This window comes from Tetrao urogallus (genome assembly GCF_951394365.1).
Source record: "Tetrao urogallus genome assembly, chromosome: 10".
In the NCBI taxonomy this organism is placed as follows: Eukaryota; Metazoa; Chordata; class Aves; order Galliformes; family Phasianidae; genus Tetrao; species Tetrao urogallus.
The window spans coordinates 1830015-1857290 of NC_136823.1; the positions used below are offsets into that span (position 1 = coordinate 1830015).

Consider the following 27276-nt stretch of genomic DNA (forward strand, 5'->3'; position numbering starts at 1 on the left):
ATGGGGGTGACGCCGCCCAACTGCAGCCTCGGCGCGGCCCTCAGCCCGCCGCCCGGAGCGGGGCCGGGCGAGCGCGGCTGCGAGAACGGGGCCCTGATGGACAGCTTCGGCATCTTCCTGCAGGGGCTCCTGGGCGTCCTGGCCTTCAGCATCCTCATGCGTGAGTGGCGGCCGGGCCGGGCGGCGGGGGGCGGGGCGGCGGCTGGAGAGCGGGCCGGTGTCGGCGTGAGGGCCGCCGTGACGCCTGTCGGGGCAGCGCGGTGCGCTCGCGGCTCGGCCGGCGGTCCGTCAGCGCTGCGTTCCGCTGCTCCGCCGAGCGCGCTGCCGCCATCTCCGCCGTGCCCAGCGACGTGCCGGCCGCGTCGGTGGGTCGGGCCGCCTGAAGCTTCACCGCAGCAAAAAAAACCTCCTGAAGAACGGCGTGCGTTCAACACGTGTGTGTTGAAGAGCTGCTGTCTGAAGAGTTAAGGACAGATGCGCAGCCCTTAAGAGATGCTTATTTGTGTCCAAAGGTGATGAGTTGGGACAGGGAGGTGATTGTCCCCCTCTGCTCTGCTCTTGTGAGGCCTCATCTGCAGTCATGTGTCCAGGTCTGGAGCCCCCAGTACAAGAAAGGGAGCTGTTGGAGAGGGTCCAGAGGAGCCACGAAGATGATCAGGGGACTGGAGCACCTTCCCTTTGAAGACAGGCTTGAGGGAGCTGGGCTTGTTCAGCCTGGAGAAGAGAAGGCTGCAGGGTGACCTCATTGCAGCCTTCAGTACCTAAAGGGAGCCTACAGACAGGAGGGGAATCAACTCTTTGAAAGGGGAGAATAACAGCAGGACAAGGGGAAATGGCTTGAAGTTGAGGGAGGGAAGATTGAGGTTGGATGTCAGGGTGAAGTGCTTTACAGAGTGAGTGGTGAGGTGTTAGAACAGCTGCCCAGAGAGGCTGTGGATGCCCCGTCCATCCCTGGAGGTGTTCAAGGCCAGGTTGGATGGGGCCCTGGGCAGCCTGGGCTGGTATGAAATGGGGAGGTTGGTGGCAGCTGTTATCTACCCTTTCAAAGAGTTGATTCCCCTCCTTTTGTAGACTCCCTTTAGGTACTGAAAGGCTGCAGTGAGGTCACCCCACTGCCTTCTTTTCTCTGATAACCTCCCTCTCCCTGCTGGCCACCCCTTTTTTCATGCAGCCTGGCCTTCCGGCCTGCCACCACACACTGTTGGCTCATGTCCAGGTAGAGGCTGTGCTGTGCTGGAAGAGCTGCTTCTGTTTAGTCTCCTGCTTTTGCCTTACTGTTTCTGCCCTTTTTGTCATATTCGAAACAGTAACTGGTCCGGTGTTCCAAAATCTTCAGTTAATCAACTAGGCTTTCTCCATACTCCATGAGCCAGATCTAATAGAAGGAGAATCAGGACTTCATGCTGTGGACAAGAGTGCAGGCATGACCTCAGCATCCTCATAGCTGTCTCTGACCCCAGTACAGGGATGGCACGGTCCAGCTGGGTCACGTGGCCAGAGCAGTGAGGAAATGAACAGACCCATGTGTTTGCTTTCAGGCTGAAGTATCTCCCCACTGCGATCCTCCATCCGTTGGGCACAACAGGTAGCAGTGCTGAGGGACAAGTGGCTGCGTCAGGGTCAGGCTGAGGCTCGGCACAGCTGTTGGGTCAGCAGTGGGCTGCCTGCCCACATGACATTAATCCTCGGCGCAGAGCCGAACTGCTGTGTACGGTGTCTCTCTGTAGCAATCCAGGGAGGAGAGGGCGCGTGGCTGCCTGGCTGCTTCTTAAATTTCCTCAGAAGGGAACCCTACAAGGAGATCTTCTGTCATTACTGGTCCAGAACCCCTTGTAGAAAAAGAAATGAAAAGAACATCAACCAAGATGTATTCTGGAATTGTTCTTTATGCACAGAGGCAGTTTTCCTTTAAAAATAATCAATTTGACATCTAAACAAGAAGTTTTGTTAAATGGGTGCACCAAAAGGTGACCCCAGCTTGCCCTTTTCTAGGTGGATCTTCCTGTGCTCACATTCTACTAAATAAATATTTTTTTCTAGTTATAGTAGTGAGCAGGACTTTTTTGTACCTCATTACTAGACGTCCGTCTACAAATGACTGAAGGACTGTTCTAAGGCAAAACTGCTTAGTATTTGTCACTCCAGCTTGGCACCTGCCTGGCTGCTCTGACATTATGCTCTCTGCTCCCTCCAGTAGCGTGTTATCTTCCAAGGTCTCACCATGGCCTCCCCAGGATGTTCCTGTGATGTTGACATCTGGAGTGATGTGATGGGGACAGTGGAGCAGCCACTGGAAACCAAGCCCAAGCTTCCTTTCCATTTAGCTCACTGATTCCTATAGCCTAAGAGTAGCTTGCATTTGTTCTCAGAGGCCTGAGAAATCCCGAATTGTGATCGCTGGTTTCACACCTCATCACCCCTCTCTCTGCCCACATCCCAGAGCAGAAAGCTCCTGCTGTGTTACCCTACTAAGTGGTGAACACAGTGGTGCCAGAGCCTGCTGTGCTGTTTCTGACTGCTGTCCTTCAGTTTAACTGGGTGTGAACCAGAGATGCCCTGGGATGTTTCACACAAACTGCATCTGTTCTACAGCAGGAGTTGTGCTGAAGTCAGGGTAGAGCACTTCTACACTCCTCTGCTAGCTGTGGTCTGTAATTCACTACAAAAGGGAATTTGCCAATTAAAAATTACCTCTTTCTGGAACATCATCTTGGTCTGGTGGCTGTTTTGGATCCCACTCACTGGTTCTCAAGTCTGGTAGCCTGCTTTTTTGAAGTCTGCTACTTAATTCTGCTCTTGTCCTCCTGCCTAGGTGTGTGTAATTTTCCAACCTAGTTTATGGATGCCAAGCCACTTGGTAACAGGAAGCCTTAATGGGTTTCCACTGCCGTAAGGGGTGGTTGGTTGTGCTTCAGGCCAGCAAGGCAGCTATTGGAGCTTCAGGGTGTGTGTCACAGTGTGCCTACCTGACTTCACAGCGATGTTGGTTTAAAATGATATTTGCTTCTTGGCTTTTATTTTTTGGTGCAATAGTTTCGGATTTTATCACTGGTGCCACAGAGCTCATTTAAAATGTTTTTGTGTAACACAGTGTATTCAGCCAGAAGTGCCAAATGCTTTCTGAGCATTCTCTAATTAAGGGTTTATTGATAAATGTGCTAGCACAGTATTCCCACATGTGTGATATCACTGTAGATTGTTGGGAGGGAGTGTTGATCTGCCTGAGGGGAGAAAGGCACTGCAGAGGGACCTGGATAGACAGGATCGATGGGCCAAGGTTAACTGTGTGAGTTTCAGTAGGGCCGAGTGTCAGGTCCTGCATTTTGCCCACAACAACCCCAGGCAACCCGACAGGCTTGGGGAGGAGTGGCTGGAAGCTGCCTGATGGAAAGGGACCTTGGTGTGCTGATGGACAGTGGGCTGAATATGAGCCAGCAGTGTGCCCAGGTGGCCAAGAAGGCCAATGGCATCCTGGCTGGGATCAGGAATGGTGGCCAGGACCAGGGAAGTCATCCTGCCCTGTACTCAGCACTGGTGTGGCCTCGAGTGCTGGGTTCAGTTTTGGGCACCGCAGTACAGAAAGGAGATGGAGGTGCTGCAGCAGGTCCAAAGAAGGGCAACAAGGCTGGGGAAGGGCTTGGAGAATATGGCCTGTGAGGACTGAAGGAACTGGGGCTGTTCAGTCTGGGGAAAAGGAGGCTGAGGGGAAACCTTATTGCTCTCCTCCAATATCTGAAAGGTGGTTGCAGTGAGAGCGGGGTTGGTCTCTTCTCACTGGTGACAGGACAAGGGGAAATGGCTTCAACTTGTGCCAAGGGAGATTTAGGTTGGATATCAGGAAACACTTCTTTACAGAAGGGGTTGTTAAGCACTGGAATGGGCTGCCCAGGCAGGAGGTTGAGTCACCATCCCTGGATGTGTTTAAAAACCGTTTGATGTGGTGCTCAGGGACATGATTTAGTGGAGAGTTGTTAGTTGGGGTAGAATGGTTGGGTCGTGGTAGGACTTGTTGATCTTTAAGTTTTTTTCCAACTGGAGTGATTCTGTGATTCCATATCATTGTAAATGATACCATTTTCATGGGCTAAAGCTGCACAAAGCTGTGGGGAAGAGTCCTGTTGCCGGTCCCTTTACCTATCTGTCACAAGCTGCTCCTCCTACTTCATTTGCAACATGTGGTTCACACGCACAGTGCAATTAGCAGAGGACTGCTGGGGCCCTGGGCAGCCTGGTTTAGCATTAAACGTGGAGGTTGGTGGCCCTGCATGTGGCAGGGGGTTGGAGATTCATGATCCTTGAGGTCCCTTCCAACCCTGGCCATTCTGTGATTCTGTGATTCTGTGACTCGTGCCTTCCTGGAGCGCGGCTAGTTCTTTTCCAGGGCGGGGGGCGGCGCGGCCTGGCAGCACCACGGACAGCTCCGGGCGCTGCGGGACCCCGTCCGCCTGTCCGTCTGCCTGTCTGTCTGTCAGTCCGTCCGCCTGTCCGTCTGCCTGTATGTCTGTCCGTCCGTCTGCCTGTCTCTCTGTCTATCCGTCCGCCTGTCCGTCCGCCTGTATGTCTGTCCGTCTGTCTGTCTGTCCGTCCGTCTCTCTGACGGCCCTCCGGGGCCGCGCTGCGCCCAGCCGGCCCAGCTGCACTGAGATGAGCGGAGCTTTCTGTCTCCACATGCGGAGATGCTGCTCGCTGCGCCGTGTGCTTGTTTCTTGTTTTAATTAAATGAAGCGTCAGTCCTTCCGGGGGCATCCTCATTGGTGTTGGAGACAAAAATGGGAGGTGCTTTAAAAACCACAACGAGAGAAAAAAAAAAAAAAAAAAAAAGCAGCCATGTGGGTAGAAGTCAGCGGCTTGCTTTCTTTTACTGTAGTATTCTTTAAAATATGTACTTCTGTTCATTGCAGGCTCTGCAAGAAACAGACAGGTGTTGCTCCCATGCATCACTGTGCAGAAATAAGTAGTGACCATGTCAGGAGCTGTTCAATTGGTTTTTTGTTTTGGTTTTTTTTTGCCTTAGGAAGAAAAAAACCCCGAATGAAACCTTGGAGTAAAATTTTGGAGTTGTTTGATTTCTGGACACAGAGGGGCACTCTTACTTTGTGGCATGGTTAAATGTGCATCTCGGCATTCACTGGACACAGGAGAAATCTTCTCATAAAGTGTAGCACCACTAAAGCTACATTACCTTGGATTTTACTTGGACATACTGCAGAAAAATTTCTGTGTGCAGAATAGATTGTGATATCAACTTATAGGCTGTCGTAGCGTCCTCATGATGTCAGGTCTTGAGTATTTCCGTGTCTCCAAATGCAGCAAGTCTTCTGGAAATGCTATGTCAGTGTTTTTGTTTTAAAAAGAGAATTATTTTTTTTTTAAACAAACTTTTCATAACAGTTGTGTGGAGCCTGCTTATTGCATTAGCTCTGAACACATTACATGATTCCTGTTATTCAGTTGTTGCTGCATTCAGAGGGACCTGGTCAGGCTGGAGATGTGGGCCCATGCCAACCTCATGAAGTTCAACAAGGCCAGATGCAAGGTCCTACACCTGGGTTGGGGCGAGCACAGATTCAGACTGGGAGGAGAATGGCTTGAGAGCAGCCCTGAGGAGAAGGATTTGGGAGCGCTGGTTGTTGAAAGACTCAACGTGAGCCAGCAGTGTGCGCTTGCAGCCCAGAAGGCCAACTGGATCCTGTGTTGCATCACAAGAAGTGTGACCAGCCTGTAGAGGGAGGTGATTCTCCCTTCTACTCTGCTTTCGAGAGCCCCTACCTGAAGTGCTGCATCCAGTTCTGAAAGAGAATTCTGGTTTAGACTAGATATTAGGAAGAAATTCTTTACTGTGACAGTGGTGAGGCACTGGAACAGGTTGCCCAACAAGGCTGTAGATTCCCCCCTCTCTGGAAGCTCTCCAGGCCAGGCTGGGGCTGTGAGCAACCTGGGCTATGGGAGGCATCCCTGCCTACAGCAGGGGGTTGGAACTACATGATCTTAGAGGTCCCTTCCAACCCAAACCATTCTGTGATTCTGTGGATATAATTATGCTCCAGATGATAAGATTGTTCTGAGCATAATTGTGCATGTTGTTCACATCATGAAATGTTTAGAAAAAAGGGTGCAATTTTTTTGACATTTGGAAATTATTAAAATGATAAATTAGCCAGAAACTGAAAGCTGTGTTTAATCAGAACTAACTTCTGAACTGTTAGCTAGCCTGTTGTTTAACTGCAATCTGCATAATGAGTTGATGTTCTTGAGTAATGCTTTATAATTGAATTTGTAAGGAGCTGATTTGCACAAACACACCGTGCATTTTTGCACTCTGTAGTGATATTAATTTCATGGTTAATGAAGTTTGCAGACTTAAGCAAGTGTCTGACAAGATCTTATCTGTGTGGATGGTGCTGATGAAGTAGCGAACCACGTCTGCAGGCAGGAAATGCTCACCTTATCACAGCACAGTCCCACTCAAAGGCTTTGTGATCACAGCCAGAAGTGCACCCTACAGAATGCAGAACATTTGCTGCTCCTGGCAGGCTGAGCACGGGCCTGGAGCTTGCACTGCTCTGCCTTTGTGGGTGGAGGTGGGATGGTGCTTCAGTCAGGAGTAACTCGGCTTGTACCCGCTGCTGCTCAGCGTGCCGAGGTGTTCCTACCACCAGCTCTGGGTTACGTGTTGCACAGCCTCACTGTTTGTTTATATTCTTATTTTTGGGGAGCTGGTGCCTGTGCTGTGCCTCAGAGGTGTGCGTTGTCTTCTGCTTTGTCTTGGTTTCAGCCGGGATGGAATTGGTTTCTTCAGAGTGCCGGGTTTGATGCTATGGTTTGGTGCCAGGAGAAAAACAGTGTTGATAACGCTGATGTTTGTAGTTGCTGCTCTATAGTTTATAGAGCCAAGGGCGTCTGCACAAAGGGCCCAAGTAGCAGGGAGGGAAGAGAATTGGACTGAAAGTGGCCAAAGGGACGTTCCATACTGATATATACTCCATACATACATACTGATATATATTCCATAGTGGTATCACATGGCAGGAGATTTGTAGGGGGTGGGAGTTCATCTTGCTCTCTTCCGCTGCTCAGGGGCCAGCTGGGCATTGGCTGGAGGATAGTGAGCAATTGCTTGTGTGTCACTTGTATGCATTCATATGTATATATTTATTTGTCATAATTATTATTGTTTCCCTTTTCTCTACCACAACACACACTGAGTGAAGGAAGATGGTGTAAGTAGCTAAGACCTGGGGCTGGGAGGTGAGTCAGGGAGAGGAGTTCCTAAGTTCTTAGGGGTTTCAAAGGTAATCTGCTTTAGAGAGCTGATAACTGGTAAAGTGCTCGAAGTCTGGCCAAGCACTGCTTTATAGGGTTGGTCCCATCAGTCTTCAGCAGCTCCAAAGCAGGCAGGCCAGCACATCACCTCGAGCACTCACCCACACAGCCTTTGCTTGCTTTTTGTTGCTGTTTCTGTCATTTTCTTCCACTGCCAAAAGTACAGATTTTTCCATGGGCCAAAAAAGACTTTAAAACAGCTACTCACAACTTACAGCATATGTATTCTGTCTCCAGTTATTTTTTTAAGATGTTATTCTCAGTAATTTTTATTTCTTTTAGAATTATTGCTCTTAATTTCTTACTGATGCTGGAAAACATCAGCTATTAAATCTCGTAAAATCTCATTTCAGCATACCTTTCTTGTCTTGAGGGTGATGGTGTGACTGGCAGCATATTTTAGTTTATCTGCATAGGGTTTGAATGCTTTCTGTGGGAGGTAATTGTAATGATAAAGAATGAAGTAGTCTAGACAGCTTTAAAATTGAGCTTAAAAATTGCCTCGTTCATCTGATGCTAAACGCTCGAGCTTTCTTACAGCAGTGCGTTTTATGGTGCGGGCGTTTGAGTGCTGTGAGGCCTTTATGAAAGCTGCACGAGTGGCAGGAGGTACAAAGCTGTATCATTAAGAGTAATGCTCCTGCACATGGAAATTATTGCTGTTTTCATCTGCACCGATCAAAGACCTTGTTGGTAGAGGCTCTACATTGAAGTGTACATGGAAGTACCACGTGGCAACTGGCCATCAGCTTCCCATTCTTATGTTTGTTTTTGGGAAGAGTATTAAAGCTGGTTGTGTATCTTTTTGCATTTTTTTTTTTGGTTGATGTTATGTGAAATGAGTCTCGCTTTTGCAATGTGGTGCTTCTGTTGTTCCTTCAGCATAAGAATAAATCTGGCTAGCAAGAGCTATGTAGGATTTCAGTGGCCATTAAACAGGCAGGGCGAATCCACCCTTGGCCTCCGTTTGCTGTGTTCATCGTTTTCTACTAAGAGGAACAGCTTCACATGCTTTTTGCATTTGTCTGAAGGTTCATTTGGGAGTTGGCTTCTGCTTTTAAGGTTGTTGCAGCTCAGGCCTGGTTGATAAGCTCACTGATGGGGGCATTTGTTGCCATGCTTCGGCAGTACTGTGGGTTCTGCTGCTGACTGACAACAACTGGAGTGAATGCCTTGAAGTTCAGTGATGCCTGTTGTACTAGTGATGTCAGGAAAGCTTTATCTGTTATTGAGCAGTAGGTGAAAATGGTGCTGCATGTCATAAATTGGTGCTTAGTGCACAGTAATATGGATTTGTGCTGCTTAACCTTTGCTTGCAATGTTTTATCATTGCTGTACCTTTGACATTTCTTCCAGGAGTCAAGGGCTTGAGTCCTCTTGTTTGCATAGCACAGTTTGCACACAGGTTTTGACCTCTAGAATGCTGCCCAGCAAACAGGCTGGTAACTGAGAGCAGGAGCTTGGGTCTGAATCTTTGCTGAGTGGGTTGGATGTCTGACAGGAAAGCTTTGCCTTAAAAAAAGGGAGCCTACAAACAGGAGGGGAATCAACTCTTTGAAAGGGGAGATAACAGCAGGACAAGGGGAAATGGTTTGAAGTTGAGGGAGGGGAGATTGAGGTTCGATGTCAGGGGAAATTCTTTACAGAGAGAGTGGTGAGGTGCTGGAACAGCTGCCCAGAGAGGCTGTGGATGCCCGTCCATCCCTGGAGGTGTTCAAGGCCAGGCTGGATGGGCAGTGTAGTGTGGCATTAGATGTGGAGGTTGGCATCCATGCCTGTGGCAGGGGGTTGGAGCTTGATGATCCTTGAGGTCCCTTCCAACCCGGGCCATTTTATGAATCTATGCATTAACAGTGGGGTGAAAAGTGAAACACTGGGCACACAGTGCTGCTCTGTTTTGTCTGGGGAAATGAGCAGCATGACAAAAGCACTGCTGCTTTCAGTCTTTCATGCTAACAAAGTCATACATTTATTACCTCCCTTTAAAACGCACAAGTGAAAAATGATGTTCTTTTTTAAAAAACTCTGAAAGGAAAGAGATATTGAGCTCTTCAGTGTCACAGAAGCTTTTAGCCATGTGTGTAGCTTACAGACTTGTTTCCCTTTTGTAAGGCATTGCTTCAGCTCATTCTCATTGCTGTGATGTTTGTTGCAAGTTTGATCTGGGGAAATCTGTAATTTCTTATTCCTTTGCTGCTAAAGGAGGTAATGGGGGGCTCAAGTGAAACTTCAACTGCAGTCTCTTAAAAGCTTTGCTTTATTGTGTAAAGAAGAGAGGTTCAAACAGGAGGTAAGACAGGGGACACCACTCAGCAGTAGCTGCCCTGTGGTGCAGCACATTGTTTCCCTTCACAGGATTTTGGGGAATTAGTGGTGTTTATTTGTAACAGACACAGTTCCTACTGTTGTGGAAAAAACGTAAGCAGAGCAGAGGTTCTGACAGCCTTCCAAAATAAAGTTTAAAATAAGTGAAATCTGTCCTGCATTATTGCTCGCAACTTCATGAAACAGGAGACAACTAATGAGCTTGAGCTTGCATTACTAAATGCTCTGCCTTCCGTGCTGTCTTGTCTGTTATCTGCCCATCTGGCAGCTCCCGTGCTTGTTGGCAGAACTGCTTTTATTTCCTTTCCTGAAGAATTCTGGCATCAGATGTATAAACTACCAGCGCTTCTTTCTTCATTTATAATTGAGTGTGAAATTCTGAACGCTCCCAGCTAATTACTCTTCATCTGCTGAGCTCTCAGAGCAGCAGTGAGCTGCGCCGTGTGCCTGGCACTGCTGGGGCTGAGCACCCAGTGCATGGCCGTTTGGGGCAGGTGGGGGCTGCTCCCCCAGGAGCCAGCCAGCAGCTGTGCACTGCCCCATTTTGCAAAAGTGAAGGTATTATCAGCTCCTGGTGTGGCTGGGGAGTACTTGCTGTAAGCTGTGAACCGGTTGAGTCATCTGGGTGCTGCTTGTGGTGTAGCAGAAGCTGTGTATTTATGGCGTGCTGCTCACGGAGACCCACGGTGAGTAACAGCATGGTTGCTGTTACAACTTTTTCTTTGGTGTATGTATGCAGTCTTTTCCTCTTGCCACTTTTTGATTTCCAACGACCACATTTTTTTAGGAGACTACTTCTGAAATGATAGCACAAATAGTTGTTGTTCAGGGTTGGTGTTGGCTCTGGTAGGGCACACTGAACCTCAGGTGCTCTGGTTCTGTGCTTTGGGCAGTAGAGGGAAGTGGACCCATTCTTTGTGGAAGGGTTTCCATTGCCTGGAACTTTGGTGTGCTGCTGACATGTGCCAGCTAAGTGAGCGGCGTGCAGCTGGAGCAGCAGCTAGCCTGTGGGGGGCATTGGGATGGGGCAGCAGAGGCTGTGGTGGTCCCCTGCTCCAGCTGCCACCCACTGGGGGAAAAGTGGTTTTCTCACCCAGAAAGAGAGTTAGAAGTGGAGTTCAGTAAGCTCGGACAGGCTGTGTGCAGGAGGCAGTGCAGGGCTATGGAGCAGCTGCTGTTTGTGTAGGCTGTTTTTATCCCCTCTCTCTCTATTTCCTCCAGCTTGTTCTGCAAATCACTTTGATCCCTCCCATCCTCTCCTCCAAATCCTGTGCAATCACAGAATGCTCCCCCCCTGCATCCCATGCCGTCTTCCATTAGGTTGGGATGATGCATCCCAGAGATGCCCCCAGGGATGGATGTCATGCTTGTCCTTCTGAGCCCAAAGTTCATGTTCTCCATCCTGCTTTGGGCTTCTGCTCCACTGGGCTCATGGGGACACACCAGCTTGTCTTGTGGGCAGCATCAGTACTGAAATAGCCACACTTATCTGTGGCTTTTTACCTTTGTGTAGTTGACATCTATTTTAATACTGTTTCTTTTGTTGGTGGTGGTTTTTGGTCTGTCTGTGTTTTATTTGTTTGTTTGTAGGCTATCAAACCTTCTTGTGAAAGCAGTATCTGATTTTAAAATCCATCCTTGTTTGGAATTCAGTTTGCAAACAAAAGTCTAATTTGTCATCCAGAAAATAAATAAGCTTTGTCAGATAATATGTTTGTCTTGTTACTCATCCTTTTGATGTCTTTCTGATGTTATAGTTTGCCCCTACACTGCAAGCCACACTTTCCTATTTGGATTTTGGTCTCCAAATGGTGAAAGAAACTACTTGCTCTAATATTTGGAACGTGCTTTACTATGGGAAATTAAATGTTATGGTTGTGTGGTCATAAAGGATACGGCTGTGGCAATGGTAGTCAGGCAGTGGGTGATTGCTCTGTGTGGGGATGCTGGCAGCAGGCTGTTGGTCAGTGGGTAATAGGAGGGATGGGGTTTTCTTTTACAATCTGTCTTCAGGGATGGATAAAGTGAAATGCCTTGGGTAAGTCCTGATTTATTGAAGAGTATAATGCTTCTGCAAGGAGGTTTGCTTTTACTTGTCACTATGTCTCATGGTTGGAGTTGCTGATTATCTCCAATTGTTTTTCTTCTTTTGTAGTAAAACGATTAAGAGAACCAAAGCATGAAAGACGTCCTTGGAGGATATGGTACGTGGCTGCAGGTTCAGTCCTTCAGTGTGGCTTCTTGGGTGTTTTATGTGTTGAGAGAATGATTGTTTGCATATGATACTAATTAAAAAAAACAAAACATGATGACAAGAATGTGATGAACAAAACAATTACTGAAATACGTTGGTCAATGAAATGTTGTATTCTTTTGGGTATTTCCCTTCCAGGTATGCTTCCAGATATCACCACAAAGATACCTTCAGACATGCAGCTTTAAGTTGCACCTTCTCCTGAAGTTAGAATATAGAACTGCCCTAAGATCAAAGAATGGCTTAGATTGGAAGGGGCCTTACAGATCATCGAGTTTGCCCCTGCCATGGGCTGGCTGCCCCCAGCTCAGGCTGCCCAGGGCCCCTCTGTGGCCTGGGGCACCTCCAGCAATGGCACCCACAGCTCTGGGCAGCACTGCCAGCACTCTGAGTAAAGAATTTTCTCCTCACATCTCACATCAGTCTTCCCTCCTTTGGCTTAAAGCCATTCCCCCTTGTTCTGTCACTATAAACTGTAATAAGTTGATTCCCTTCCTGCTTAAAAGTTCCCTACAAGTACTGGCAGACTGCAATGGAGACACATCTTAACATTTACAAACTTGCACAAGCTCTTAACTTCAACAAAGCTTCATATTCCATACCCTGTTTTTTGTAAGATAGAAAACATGATGGTGAAAGATAATACCTTATGAAATTATAGAACAACATATAGCATAAAAACATGTTTTTATTACTGTTAAAATACTGTTTTCTTGTAGTGATGCCAGCATTACCCACACTTGTTTTGAGACAGATGAAAAGTTATGCTGCTGTTCCAGGTTTTGGAACCTATAGAAGTGTTAGCTTTGGGCGTGTTTCCAAGGGCTGAAATTCATCTGAAAGAACGCTGCTGTTCGTAATTAATGCTGACGTTTATTTTATGGAAAAAGTAAATACCAATTCTTTGTTTACAGCCTGCCTCAGTCTGCAGTTCAGTCTGGCTGCTTTCAGTTTTTAAGCCAATAATCTAGTTGTGGGACTTGAGTGTCGTTATTTATCATATGCTGTAGTGATTAGATAAGTGATGTGCTGGCCTCCTGCCTCATCCCAGCCCTGTGCTGCACCGTGTATTTGGGAGAGTAAAGTTTTAATACCAAATTGGCAGACAAATTCGGGCATGAAATGTTGTTTGGGTCTGTTTGGTTGGTTTTAAGACATAAAAACAACAGGCCAGGTGAGTGTTGAGCTGTATGAAGAGCACACTCTTGTCTACAGAATACTTGTGATGTGATTCCAGTATTTAAAAATAATATTGGGAAGTTGTAATAATAACAATAAATAGATAATAAAAGAATGATAAGGGACCAAAATCAATATTGAATTTGTACCTAAGTGTTTTTTAATGTTTTCCCAGTGAGTAGTAAACTGTTTTCTTTCCATCTTTGTCTTCTGCTGTGGAGGTAGTGGTTTCAAGGCTATTGCTCCTGTTCAAATGAGCTTTAGCTGAAATTCATTGAGGCTTCTTCACGCTTTCAGGTGAAAAATACCCACAAAGGCATCTTAGCAAAATGCACCAGATAAAGAAATTAGCTATTAAATTGTCCACCTACAAGAATGTGATGACAGTTTTCCCTGTGTCCCTCCCAAAAACTTGCCAAATACACAAAACTGTAAAGGAGCTGAAATGTTTTGTGAGCCTGGGATACTCGTTATGTACAGAAGGTTATTAAAGACTGAGACAGGTTTAGTGAAGATTAGCTTGTGGATGATGCATGTGATACCAGGAGGAGCTCCACAGTCTTCAAATAAGGCCTCAAGTTGGTATGATTTGATTTACTGTCAGCAAGGTTCAAGGAAGAATATTCCAAAGGGTTGAACTTAAAGTGGAACATTGCTAAGTAAGTTAATTACCTTGGCTTTTCACCTTTTAGTGCTGTTATTTTATGAAAAATGAATAATTGGGTTGAAATTTCAATATAAATTTGCTGTGTCCTACTGTGTTGTAAACAGTTGTATGTTTCTTAATAGCTGTTTTCTTATTCTATGCAGGTTTTTAGATACTTCCAAGCAAGCCATAGGGATGTTGTTCATCCATTTTGCAAACGTCTACTTATCAGACCTTACTGAAGAAGACCCTTGTTCACTGTGAGTGCTTCATTTTAACCATTGATGAATATGAAGGGTGCTGCTGTTGAGTTTGCTATACTTGGAGACTAATGCAATTTTCATGCAAGAAGTCAGGCACTTTCAAAGACCTTTGTTTGAAGCTTAGTTAACTTAGGATCCAAAATTTGCTCTGTTACAGGCAGTCAGGACCTAGGAAAGTGGTTTGGTTTTTTGGTTGTTTTTGTTGTTGGTTGCTTGCTTGCTTTGGGGTTTTTTTCTGGTCTGTGTATGGATGCTTTAGACTGAGGATGAACTGTTGCTCCTCCTCCTCCAGTTTCTTAATGAGGACTTAGGGTGCACATTGTAGTACGAGGCTGTTTGCTGAAGGAGATAAAAGATACCAAGGACCAGAGGACATGAAGTTGTGTATGCTCGCCTCCAGCTTCACCATTCTCTGCAGCAAGGTGTTAATATAAAGTACAGGGATAATAATCAAAAATCTTTCACACCTGTATGTCCTTCAAAAGCCTACATCATCTTCTGCAATATAATTGTCACTGTTAAAAGCAGGAAGTCTTGCTTGATACCCAGGCAGTTAGTACAGAAACGAATATTGCAGTCTCACACTAGGAGCAGTGTGACTAAATAGATAAGCATTTCACTGTGCTGTATTCAACTTGAAGAAGCTGTGACTAAGACCCTGTCAGGCTCGTCACAGGAGCTACTGAAGCAAATGGTAATTGTTTGGGTTTGTTCTTGATGAGGCACATGCTCAAAGAAGCCTATGCATTTCTGCTAATAGAAGCAGGGGAATTACTTGTCACAGCCTACTCCTTTGCCCCTTGGAACCAAAGGCAGTTACTTTGATGATGGCAGCTGCTCACTGTTGCCCTTCAGTAACCAAAGAAGTTAAGTGACTCAAGGAATATGTTTGTGGTGTTTCATAAGCCTAAAGATTTCTCTTTATTTCTCCTTAGCTTATTCTGTTTCTACGTGCAATAAATCTGCTGGTAAAATACTGTTTTTCTCCTCCCACCACAGCATTTTGGTAGGGAAAATGCATTGTTGTAACACGCTAACTGCAGAGGTTAAGATATAATCATGAGAGTTTCAGTAATACCAGGCATCACTGTTGGATTTCTCTTCCTTACTGACTTAATTTCCCCATGATCTATATAAAGTGATTTATAAAAGGTGCAAATTGCTTCCATTTTCATGTATGTATTTAAGTAAGCTAATGAAAACGTGTCTAGAATCATCAGTGTTTAAAGATAAGCCTAGTACTTCATTAAAGCATCTTAAAATCTAAGAACTCTGTTGGCTGCTGAGGTTCCAAAACAAAAGGTCTTTGGCGTGTGTCTGTATAGTCTACATAACTTCATCTTCAAATCCCACTGTTCACACAAACGTGTCGTGGCACACAGCAGCCAGGAGGGGGGGAGGCAGAAGTGTCATTCAGCATTCTCAGGATAACTGCGTGGAGCTGTGCAGTGTTTTAGGCAAGGACCCAGGACTTATCGTCAGAAAGACAGTGTGCTACGTCAGCCAGAGCCACTCTTCCTTTCTTGGGCAGAAATACACCTTAAGTGTATGAATGGGTGCAAATAGCTGAGTAGAGGCAGCACTTCTGCCTGTGAGTTCAAATAACAGTAATTTAACTCAGCAAACTTCACCACGGATAGTTTTCTGTTGTGTAGTTTGTGGGTTATTTTCAGAACAAAACCAGAAAATGTTGTTTTAGAGAACACTGTGATTCAGAGCTTGGAATGAATTAGGACTGGAAGCAAGTGTTTGTCAGCTTGGTACTGCAGTGCTCTAACTCAGGCAGGGTGAGATGAATGCTGACCAAGCACCTGTTAAATAACCTCTGGACAGGTGCCTTGTGGCTGGAAGGACTCTCAACAAACAAAGCAAGCAACAATGCCCCTCAGCACTGAGTGCTGCTGCTGGGCTGGGAGCACATCTGGCCTGCAGCACAGCAGTGGGATGGCAGCAGGCAGAGCTGGGCCTTCTGCTGCAGGCTTAGAGCAGCCCCTGGTGGCCCTGACCGACTTGTGGATCCCTGCAGTTGCTGTGCTTCATTTGCTAAATGCTCAGCGTGGATTTTAGTTTGTCAGATACAAAAGTTCATTCAAACTACGATTTGACGTGCAACTGATGGAAAATAATTGTTTTTTAGAAGCTTACAGTTGCATCTTGGCTGAAGCAGGGCATGTCTAATTTTTTTTGCTCTTGAGTGGCTGCTTGAATAGGATTTTTGAGGGTCAGAACCGCTCCTCCTATGCTGCTTTGAATGCACGTGTTCTGCATTTGCTTTCCTCTTACTGATGTTGTTTTGTCCACGTGCACTTGACTCTGCCATCAGCAGAAGCCCACAGCTCTGATCTGTTATTTTTATCACTGCAGATAAGAACCTATGGACTCTAGAGTTTACTTTAGCATTGGGAACTGCCAAATAAGCATCTCAGTTACAGGGATTCACTGTGTGGCTTGCAGCAGGGATGACCTTCGCCGTCTCTTTCTCAGCTGCTGTTTTGTTCAGCCAGAGTGGAGCAGTAGTAAACAAACCGCACGGGTTCACGAGGCACTCAGAAGTCCAGCTGCACCACTGAATGGGCCTAAGAATTAATTTGAAACCCGTAGCAATCTCTGTAGTTTTTTAAAGTGTAGGTAAGATTGCAGAAGTTCCTCCTGAAGCAGCTGATAGTGCGCCAGTCTTGTGTCCAGTGCCCTTAGTTGTTTTGTGGGAAGGTTTGTTCTGGATTCAATTTCAGATGTCCTTTAAATAAGATCTAAAGCGCTAAGGTAGATTATTTCCACTGAACCCCTCAGTAATTTGAAGTGTGGCTTTGATAGTGACTGCAGGCATTGCATGTGCACACAAACCTGCACCCAACGTTGGCAGGAATGTAAGTTGAAGCTAAAGCCTAAGGTCTGAAACAGAGTATTGATACTCTGATAAAACTATTTAAGTGTCATGCTAGGTAATTACAGAAGTGGGTAAATATTAGTTGAAGTGTTCCAGCTTCTCAATAAATATACAGATTTATCAGGTGCGGATTTAAAATACACTGAATTTCTGGAAAACGGACCCGTGCTTCTTGCTTAATCTTTGTTTTTCTTTTCAGGTACCTTATCAACTTCTTGTTAGATGCCACATTAGGAATGCTGTTAATCTATGCAGGTATACGTGCAGTCAGCACCATTGTGGAATGGCAGCAGTGGGAGTCCCTGCGCTTTGGTGAATATGGTAAATGTTTCTCTTTTTGCACTGGAACACTTTCCAAAACAGAATTCCAGGATGTTTCAGCTAATAGTTAGCTGATCTTTAAGCTGTAGCACAGCTGTCATAATAGCTGTTGTAATATTTCACTTGTCGCTTACATTCTTGCAAGTTCTGTAACTTGGCATGCAAAGCCTTTAACAAGTTATTGAATGATGGAATCAGAGAATGGCCTGGATTAAAAAGGACACAGCGCTCATCCAGTTCCAACCCTGCTGTGTGCAGGTCGCCAACCAGCAGCCCAGGCTGCCCAGAGCCACATCCAGCCTGGCCTTGAATGCCTGCAGGGATGGGGCATCCACAGCCTCCTTGGGCAACCTGTGCCAGTGCCTCACCACCCTCTGGGTGAAAAACTTCCTCCTCATATCCAAGCTAAACCTCCCCTGTCTCAGTTTAAACCATTCCCCCTTGTCCTATCATATTTAGTGAGTCTCTAAGTGCTAGTGACTTTGGAACAACTGCTTGGATTTCTGTTTTTACTTGCAGTACTGTTTTACTTAGCATTGGCTCATCCCATGGAAAACAGCAGCAAGATAACTGTACTATGAAATGTTTTTAAATAACTGGTAGCCAGAATTATCATTTCCCATAAGAATTTTAACTGCACCAGATGCCATTGCATAAAGATCAGATTCAGCATCCTGACAGCATTCTTCAAACAAGCACATATTTTTGTGAGGAGAATGTGCTTGTCTTCATGTAGGGTTTACTTGAACTTCTGCACACAGAGCTTGATGAAAAATGCACAAGTCTTTCTTACTGGCTAAAGGGCAGAGTATAGTGAAATTACTTTCATGTGAAGCTGTGGGTTCTGTCTTCTGGTAGTCACAGCAGGCTTCTGACCTGCAGAAGCTGTGGATGTGCAGGTGCAGAAAAACTTCATGGAGCATGTTCTTGTCATCAGCATTCAATTCTGTTCAATCTGAACTTTTCAGATTGTTTAGGCTGGCTGCCTGGGGATGGAAGTTTTCCTAAGAAAGTATTCAAAGTGGATAACAATAAAAAGTAAATAAGGACTGTGTTCAAGTACTGTAATAAGTTGGGATTTTTTTTTTTTTTTAAATTAAATCAAATAACGTTAATTGCTATTTGCTTTTAAAGTTAGAAGTTCAGAATAGATGTATGCCCAGCTTTTGAGAAATTGTACCACGATGTGTAGTGGTTGTTGTAGAGTGAATGTGCATCTCTTAGGCTGCAGCTTATGACCGTTTAAGCTGTTTAAATCTGCACTGCCACAACTCTGTTTATTTTCTTCTTTTTTCCCATGTACCACTGTCTAAATGTTTCCACTCTTTTCCTTGGACTGATGCTCATCTGACTCTTCTGGGAGCTTAGGCCCAGAACTAAAGCATCTGGGAATTCACTGTGTGTACAAAAGGAACTAGTTTCTGCAGACAAGTCCTCAGACTGGAGTTTCTATATTTCTTGTGCTGAGGTTGGCTGGGACTGATCCTTCATTGCCATTTTCAGGTAGCAGATCTAACAAAGTGTAAGTGGTGTAGGAAGTTCAGCAATTCCTTTGTAATTAGCTTTTCTTTCCGGTGTCAGATCTTTTTCTTAGTGACATTCCCTGTTGTATGCTCATTAGTATGCCGTTCCTGGCCTTAGCCTGTGTTGTTTGTTTTTTATTAAACAGGCTGTGATAAGGACTGATAAAAAGTGTACTGTATATCTTTGTTTTCATTAGTTGTATGGGAAATGCTTCTAGTATAAAGAGAACTGGGTTACAGATGGAAAGCTACTGGTGGTGACTGGGCAGGAAGGTTAGGCCTTATGCAAGAAGTCAGGAACTGTCTAAAAAGGGTAAGCTGTTTTCTTCTGTTAAGCACCGCTGCCATTTCTGAAACCAAATCCCACGTGTTACCATTTCGTTTAAAACTTTTCGCCTTGGCTCTGGGAAAACTCTTCTTTTTCATAAGATTCTTAAAAACAAATAAATGAGGTGTTGTGACGACAGGAGACCGAACTGCAGTCACGTTTGGAGGTAAATATGGATGTGTAGCATCCATGAACGGTGAGGTGTCTGCTCACTGAAGTGTGTTTGGGATTTATGATGTTTTATCTGAAGTACCAAAGAAGGTCTGCTTGAAGACGAGTGTGTTTTCAGTTGGTTTGCAGGCATGGAAAACCAAAGCCCACAAATGAGCAAGTCTCTTCTTTTGACTGAGTGATGTTGTTTGCGTTTTTAGAGCCTAAATAATCGTTTGTCTCAAGCTCGTTCTCACTGTGAGCTCATTTCCCATCTTAGCTCTATTACTTGATCCCTGGTGATTCATTACTTGAGAAGCTGTCATAAAAATAGCTGTTGTCTTGCTGGTTTTAAAAGCCACTCTTTATATGGAGGGTAGTTTTTAAGCATAAATGCCTCAAGAAGAGAATGAATACCAAGGTGCTGTTTGTACAGCATGCTAATTTATGAACCTACTAGCGTGGGGCTCCATCAAGGGCTTTGTTGTCAGAATTTTTGCATCTATTAGATCTGTTTTCATATTTCCAGCTTTGTATTTTCAGATTCATTACATCAGCAGCTGGATTTTAATAGAAGCGTGGAATCAGTTAATATATTTGAGTATGTAAAGAGGAGAAAAGCAGCTGTGACCTGTACCAAAAAGAATGTTTCCTGCATTCCCCCTCCCTTCTTGCACTAGGTCGAATTAGCTGCGAGGAGTAGAAAACAGGTGACCAAATTCCCCTGGCTGACAGCGAGCTCTGTTGGCAAATAGATGGCTGCGGTCTCTGCTTCTCACATGGAGAAGCTCAGAAGTTGTTTCTGCTGCATCTTTTCCCCCAAGCCCTTTGCTTATGACTTGCAGAGCAACTTAACACATTTTAGCCTACCTACAGGGTAGATAGATGCTTATTATAAAGCTTTTAAATGTCGTTTTGGAGAGATTCTTCAAGTTGGCACTTCTATGAGAAAGTGTCTCAGGACGTGGCTATAGTTGTCATTGCTGAGACTTCCAATTTTTTCAGTTTCAGTCTTTCAATCTTAATGTGCTTTAATGTGCTTTTTTTTTTTTTTTTTTTTTTTTTTTTTTTTTTGGTAGCAGGATTTCTGCTGATTAGCAAGTGTTCTAAATATGCAAGTTTTACTCAGCAGGTATAAAATCAGAATTTGAGAGGCTGTCAGAGACTTTGGAAATGGAATTAGGGCTTTATGGCTTCAACATCAGCTTTAAACTTCTAATTTCATAGAGTCACAAAAACTTTTGAGTTGGAAAGGACCTTTAAAGGTCATCAAGTCCAACTCTCCTGCAATGAACGGTGGTGCTTAACAGAAGACACTGTCAGAGTACGGTTGGCTTTCTGGGCTGTGAGGGCACACTGCTAGCTTATGTCAAGCTGCCATCCACCAGTTCCCTCAAGTCTTTTTTGGCATCTATCTTTACGTCCTGCAGCTTGTACTGATAGTGGAGGTTGTCATGACCCACTGCAAGGCCTTATACTTGAATTTTTTTGAACCTCACGATGCTCACCTGGGCTCCCTGCTCGAGCCTGCCTGGGTCTGTCTGCATGGCATCCCATCCCTCAGGTGTGCTGACTGCACAGCAAAGCTTGGTGTCATCTGCAAACCTGCTGAGTGTGTGCTTGATCCCACTGCCGGTGTCACCGATGAAGACATTAAAGAGCTGTGGTCCCAGCACAAACCTGGTCAAGCAGGACCTGCCCGTGGTGAAGCCGTGCTGGTTGTCCCATATTACCTCCCTCTGTTCCATGTGCCTTAGCACAGCTTCCAGGAGGATCTGCCCCATCATCTTGCCTTGCACAGAGGTGAGGCTGACAGGTCACTAGTTCCCAGGGTCATCCTTTCTACCCTTCTTAAAAATGGGTCTGACGTTGCCTGTTTTTCAGTTGCTGAGGACTTCACCTCACCACTGTGACTTTGCAAATATCATCGAGGGTGGCTTGGCAACTGAATCAGCCAATTCCCTCTGAGATTTGAGTTTATGTACTGAATCTTTGAATGTACAAATGTCCCACATATTATTGGAACACTTCCTGGATATGATGTTGCTACAGACTTCTTTTTCACTTGAATTGCATGATTTTATAAATTATATTTTAAAATTACAGTTTGAAAGGATCTCCAGAAATAGAATTTTTCTGTATTTTACTTAGTGAAGAAAACTAGAGAATGCAAACAAAAATGTGGAGTATACAATGTCATTGTCAAATTTAACTCAGTCTTCTCATCCCCAGGAGAAAGACAGTTGCTCACTTCTGATTTTGTGATGTTTCTGCCTTCAAATTTTATCACTGCTCTTTTCCCTTTACAAAAGAAGCCTTAATTGCAGGACATAGTGGTAGAACTCAAGTGTTTAACTGTTTTTGTCTTGGACTACTGAGTGTTGATCCATTACCTCTTACTGTAAAGCTTACTTAGAAAATGTCCCTTGTTTTGGACCGTGGTCTGATTTGTTTTTGTTTTTTAATCAGCAAACAGTTAAGTCTCAAGATCATCACCAAGTATTAACATTGAAAGCCTTTCAGAAATGTTCCATGAAAGGAAGTAGCAACTATCCATTATGCATTACAAATACACGAAGGCATCTGAATTTCCATTGCACATTATTCACCCCCAGGCTGACAAGATCTAAGCTGCAGTTGCAGACAGAAGGCAGTTGGGAAGCGTAAGAGGCCAACAACCTCCCCAGCAAAGCTTCCTTTTGGCTCCCAGTGAAACGCTACCGTTCCTCTCTTTTCTCTTTTCTTCTCCATGCATCCACAAAATCTGCCTGTAGTTTTCCTGCTCAGATGTTTGTGTACCATCATTTTTGTCCAGGCAGATAACAGGTTTTCACTCTGCCATGTCCTATTGGGCTGCTGCAGATACTCAAACCCTTTCAGTTTGAAATGGAAGTGTGATCCTGATGAACGTTTTATTCATTTACATTTTTGATAGTGGCATTTGCACCTGTGGCAGTAATTACCATCGGGTGATTACAAAAGCCAGCTCTGTAGAGAGGAAAGATATATTGAAGGTAGTCTGTATGTGCTAAATTGGGGTGGAGTGGGGCAGGGGTGGTAGGAACAGCACTTGGGAAGTAGGAGAGGGCACTCCAAAAGGGTGTAACTGTCCTTCTTCTCATACTGCTTTTCTCAAGTGTTTGCTGTGAGGTAAAACCAACCATATGTGTATATTGAACTTTTCTTCTCTCTGGCAGGTGACCCACTACAGTGCAGTGCTTGGATGGGTCAGTGTGCTCTGTACATAATGATTATGACATTTGAGAAGACCATCATCATTATAGTGCTTCTGATACCTCAGTGGAAGGAGGTTTGTATTTTTACTGCATCTTACAGGCAAAAAAAAAATTCAGGCGCAAGCCATAAATTCTGATTTCTGATGTTCCAATGTTTATTGGTTTGACTTATCCTCAAGCATCATAACTGACTGCACTCAGTGCCATTTCATTCTGTAGGATAGGTGTGTTCCTGTTCCTTGATTAGGTTTTCTGACATTAATTGCCAGAAATATCCTATCATAGTTTGTTTTTCTTCTATATACACTGCAATATATAAAATTTTATTGTATCTGCTTGTCTGAACATTTCTTTTCTAATTGTTTAACTTATATTTGTAGGTACTTCATTTTCCTTTCTATTGTATTTTAAATTTCCTTTGCATCACCTTCTTCATAGAAGTAAACTGCAGGCTGTTGGTAATTTGCAGTGGTTCAGGGAAGCTGGCTGCTGATGACTGGATTCATTTTGATAGCATCTGTGTAACTTAGCACTGAGAGTGATGTGTGTGGTGCTATAGCACACTAAAACCAGTTAGTCCCTCTTATGTGGGCTAATTGGGGAACTGAGTTATCGTACCATGTGTTTTGTACAGCACTGGTCTGTTTAAATTTCCTTAAGATAAGACTTAAAAACATGTTCCCAAGGAACGTGCAGCTCTTAAATGGTCGAAATTATTTGAAAGCATCTTCTCAGACTTCTGTAAACAAAAATGACAGAGATAAGTTTCTTGCCAACCCCACTCACTTATCTGTGGTGATTTATAAGCTGTCCTCAATTCTCTCCTTTTCTACAGAGCTATCCTTTTTTTGTTCACATGAACTGTTTATATAGAGTTAGCTAGTGCATCAGCAGTTGCACTTAGTAATGCAGTTGTGTGCCCATGCTGCCATGATCTGAATTTAATCCTTTTCTTTTCACAGGTAGCTTTATTGAATCCTATAGAGAACCCCCAGTTGGAGCTGGCTATCGTCATGTTGATAGTTCCCTTCTTTGTTAATGTCAGTATAACTTGCATGCTTCAATGAGATGTTTACTTGCATTTTTCTCCCATCTGTTAGTTAAATATCATTAATCCTTAATTAATGTTAATCCTTAAAGCACAGTGTATCTTCGTGTGTTAATTATCTTAATTTTTTTAAAAGGAAAAGTGTTAAAGAGAGGAGAAAATGCCTGGATATGTGGATTGCACATAGCTGAAATGCACACATAACTAAGTAACCAGGCTCAGGAGAGGTATAGAAGTGTTTTGCTGACTTCTTTGGGCTGATGACATGAGTAGATTGAATGTAGAAATGGAACACATAGGGATTGTAAAATGACAATGAAATCTGCTTTAGAAAGCAGTTAGGCTAAGGATAGCTGCAGTGTGACACAAGTATCCTGGGTCTGACCACAGCTGTTAGTGACTGGTCAACACAGGAGTGGAGGAGAAGTGCAAATGTGCCATCATCCTTACCAAAGTACACCCTTCCAGCAGTCTGGGAGTCGAGACTAGAGCCAGAGATGGTGTCTTTGCATTTAATAACTGCTGGCAGCTCTTTCTCTCCTTATTTTGCTCAAGCATGGATTTTCTTTGAAATGGGAAGCTTCGTTGCACTAAAATGTCTGCCTAAAGCCACTCAGGTTTCTGCATGAGGAGTTAATGATCACTCTGAACAACAGTTGTTTTTTGTGTTCTCTGCTTCCCTGGAATAAAGTAGATGTGTTCTAGAAAATTTGTGCAGTGTATGATAAGCCATGGAGCCGAGTGCTTATGTAAAACTTACCTGTTTGGCCAATTCAGCATTATTGTTAAGTTTTCTGTCTACGTGTTGACCAAATGAGCATATGCTACCTGAAGAGAACTGAACTGTCACTTTTCTCCTTCTCTTTACCAGGCATTTATCTTCTGGGTTGTAGATAATTTTCTTATGAAGAAAGGGAAGACAAAAGCTAAACTTGAAGAAAAAGAAGCAGGACAAGATTCAAGAAATGGAAGTAAAGTCCGCTACAGGAGAGCAGCATCACACGAAGAGTCAGAGTCAGAAGTATGTAGAGTTCATTATTGCAGTTAATGCAGTATCAGTGCAATTCCTCCCTCACGCCATTGATTTCACTGTAACATTGTGGAATTGGTTTTGATGTTCTTTGCAGGCTTCCTAGTGTTGGCAGTTGAGAAGCAGATAAGAAGATGGTGCTGTTGCACCACTCATTAGCTGGTTGTTTTCCTTCTGGAGGGCAGGAAGACACAATGTGTACATAAATGTCACAGATCACAGAATGGCCAGGGTTGAAGGGACCTCAAGGATCACGAATCTCCAACCCCCTGCCATAGGCAGGGCCACCGACCTCCCCATTTCATAGCAGCCCAGGCTGCCCACGGCCCCATCCAACCTGGCCTTGAACACCTCCAGGGATGGACGGGGCATCCACAGCCTCTCTGGGCAGCTGTTCCAGCACCTCACCACTCTCTCTGTAAAGAACTTCCCCCTGACATCCAACCTCAATCTTCCCTCCCTCAACTTCAAACCATTTCCCTTTGTCCTGCTGTTATCTACCCTTTCCAAGAGTTGATTTCCCCAGAGTCTGACTATAGTGGAGATTAATAGGTCCTTCTTTGTGTGGGTGTCTTCTTTGAAACTTGCTTGAGGTTCCAGGTAGGATGTGTGATGTTGCTGGGTAGAACTGACTGTAAATCCAAATTGTGTTCTGGAGTAAGATGCTTTGCAAGTATAAAGAGCAGGATGAGGAAAGACTGTGACTTTGTACATTACTCAGAACTGTAATTTGTTTGTAGATCCTCATCTCAGCAGACGATGAGATGGAGGAATCCGACGTGGAGGAGGACCTGCGTAGACTGACCAACCTGAAGCCCGTTAAGAAGAAGAAGCATCGTTTTGGTCTGCCAGTATGATGCATGCCCTGACCTGTGTCAGCAGGTTTCACGGCAAGAACTTCTCAGTCAGTGGGTTTTAATGTTGCAGTTGCTTCTCACTTTCATACAGACTGACTCCAAAGCAAGGTCTGTCAACACGATGCAGTCAGTTGGAAGACTTGCAGTTCAGTTGCACTACAGACACACTGACTAATTATGCAAGAATGTCTTTTCATCCTATGTGAAAGCAGCATTGTTAAGGAGGAGTCACTGAGGTGATTGTATCTGACATTTCAGAGAAGATAGAGAAAACAACTGCAGTAACCTTTCCTTTATGGTTACTGAATGATGCAGTGTAAGATGTTCTCTAAAAGGCATCCAAATCGAATAAGTTAGAGTGTGTTTTATTACTAAAACTGGCTTTTGCAGCATAATTCCTAGAGCAGAATAGTTTATGGCTACAAGCTGTAACTTGATGTTATTTTTTTAAGTACAAATGTTTACTTGCTACCAGGTACCTATGGATCTAATAGGTGGAACAAAGATTTTTTCCAAGATTCCTCAAATCTATTTGACTATTTTATATTTAAGTTATATTTTCATACGGTTGTATTTAAAGATTCTCTTTGTCAGAGAAAAGGGTGTTGTTCCCTTTTTTTGTGCAGAAAAGGTCAAAAGATTTGTAGTGAAAATCATTTTATCCTTGTGTCCTGGTTTCAGACAAAGGGGTTGCAAAGGGAAAAGCTCTCTGTCACTGCTGAAATCACCAAACATCACTAAAAATGCAGTCCTCGGCGTGATTTCGACCACGTGATTTGGGAATACCTTTGTTTAATAAGAGGTGTTGTTTGCATATTTGACAAATGTGCACTTTAGCATGTAACAGAAATCTGTCGTGGTAGGTTACTTCTTTGTGGAATGAGTATCTATGGATGAATTTATTTCCATTTCTAAAGTCTGTTGTATGAATCTCTCATGCAATGCAAGAGGGATGGAACCTTCCTGAGGCTTTTCCTTGCATAGCACCATCCAGGGCCTTGATCTGATTGGAGGACTTGTGCTACAATATTGTGAATAATTCTGTCCCATGCTTATTTTTGTTGAAAAAGCATTGTTCTACGTCATGTGCTTAAAAAATTGGTTTCTTCTGTTTAATTTCCTGTCAGCCTGGTTATCCTTTTGTGTGTAAAAGAAGAGAGGTGTAGTACAGTCACTGCAGAACTTCTGCAGTTCTCAGCAATTGTCTTCTAGCAATTGACAACGTGTGCTGCTCTAAAACCCTGCAGACATTGTCAGGGACATCTTTTGCTTTGCCTACATTCTAAATGATGGCTTCTGACAGCTTTCCTTGCTGAGCTGAACCTTGTGCAGGACAAGGCGGTGTGTCAGAGGAGTGACAGCAGAGACTAATTGCAAGTCTGTTTTAGTGTTTGGACATCAGAAGTGTTCCACGCCTTAAACCAAACAGTTTCATCAGAAAACTGCTCAGAACTTTGTAAGATTTTTTACATTTTTTATGAATTTACTAGGTCTTAAAGTGATGTATTATCCAGACCACCTCCATGTGGTTCTCGGGCCTTAGTAAATACTGAACTGTGCACTCCTTTCCTTCTCACTGTTCCAGCTTTCCTTTTTCCTGCTCGGCTGCTGAGGTGATCACAGCACTCTGAGACTTCAGGGAGCACCTTGGTGTGACTCAAAGGGATGTTGTACCAAACCTGACGTTTGCAAGTTTAGTTGAGCCACTGACCTCTGTTACTGTGCACTGAAATGTAATAACTGCAATAAGTTTAAATACTAGTGTTTCTTTTAGACTAAATCTAGAAGCTAATGACAATGGAAGCTCAATTGAGTTTTTCTGAAGTGGAGGATAGGGAAATGGGAAAACATCCCTCATCAGGGTTGCCTCTGTTTCCGTTTTTTGTTTTGTTGTTCATTGATTTCA

The 27276-nt window shown here is 44.2% G+C and overlaps 1 protein-coding gene across 1 annotated transcript; it reads left to right on the top strand.

Moving 5' to 3' along the window:
• LOC306950196 (store-operated calcium entry regulator STIMATE-like) lies at positions 1-25370 on the top strand (the record flags this gene model as incomplete). The annotated part of the gene is made up of 8 exons (XM_079540370.1): positions 1-160; positions 11804-11852; positions 13892-13987; positions 17077-17198; positions 22397-22513; positions 23402-23475; positions 24355-24504; positions 25254-25370. The coding sequence occupies 8 exons, from the start codon at positions 1-3 to the stop codon at positions 25368-25370; spliced, it is 885 nt and encodes a 294-aa protein (XP_079396496.1).
• Between the last annotated feature and the right edge of the window lie 1906 nt (positions 25371-27276).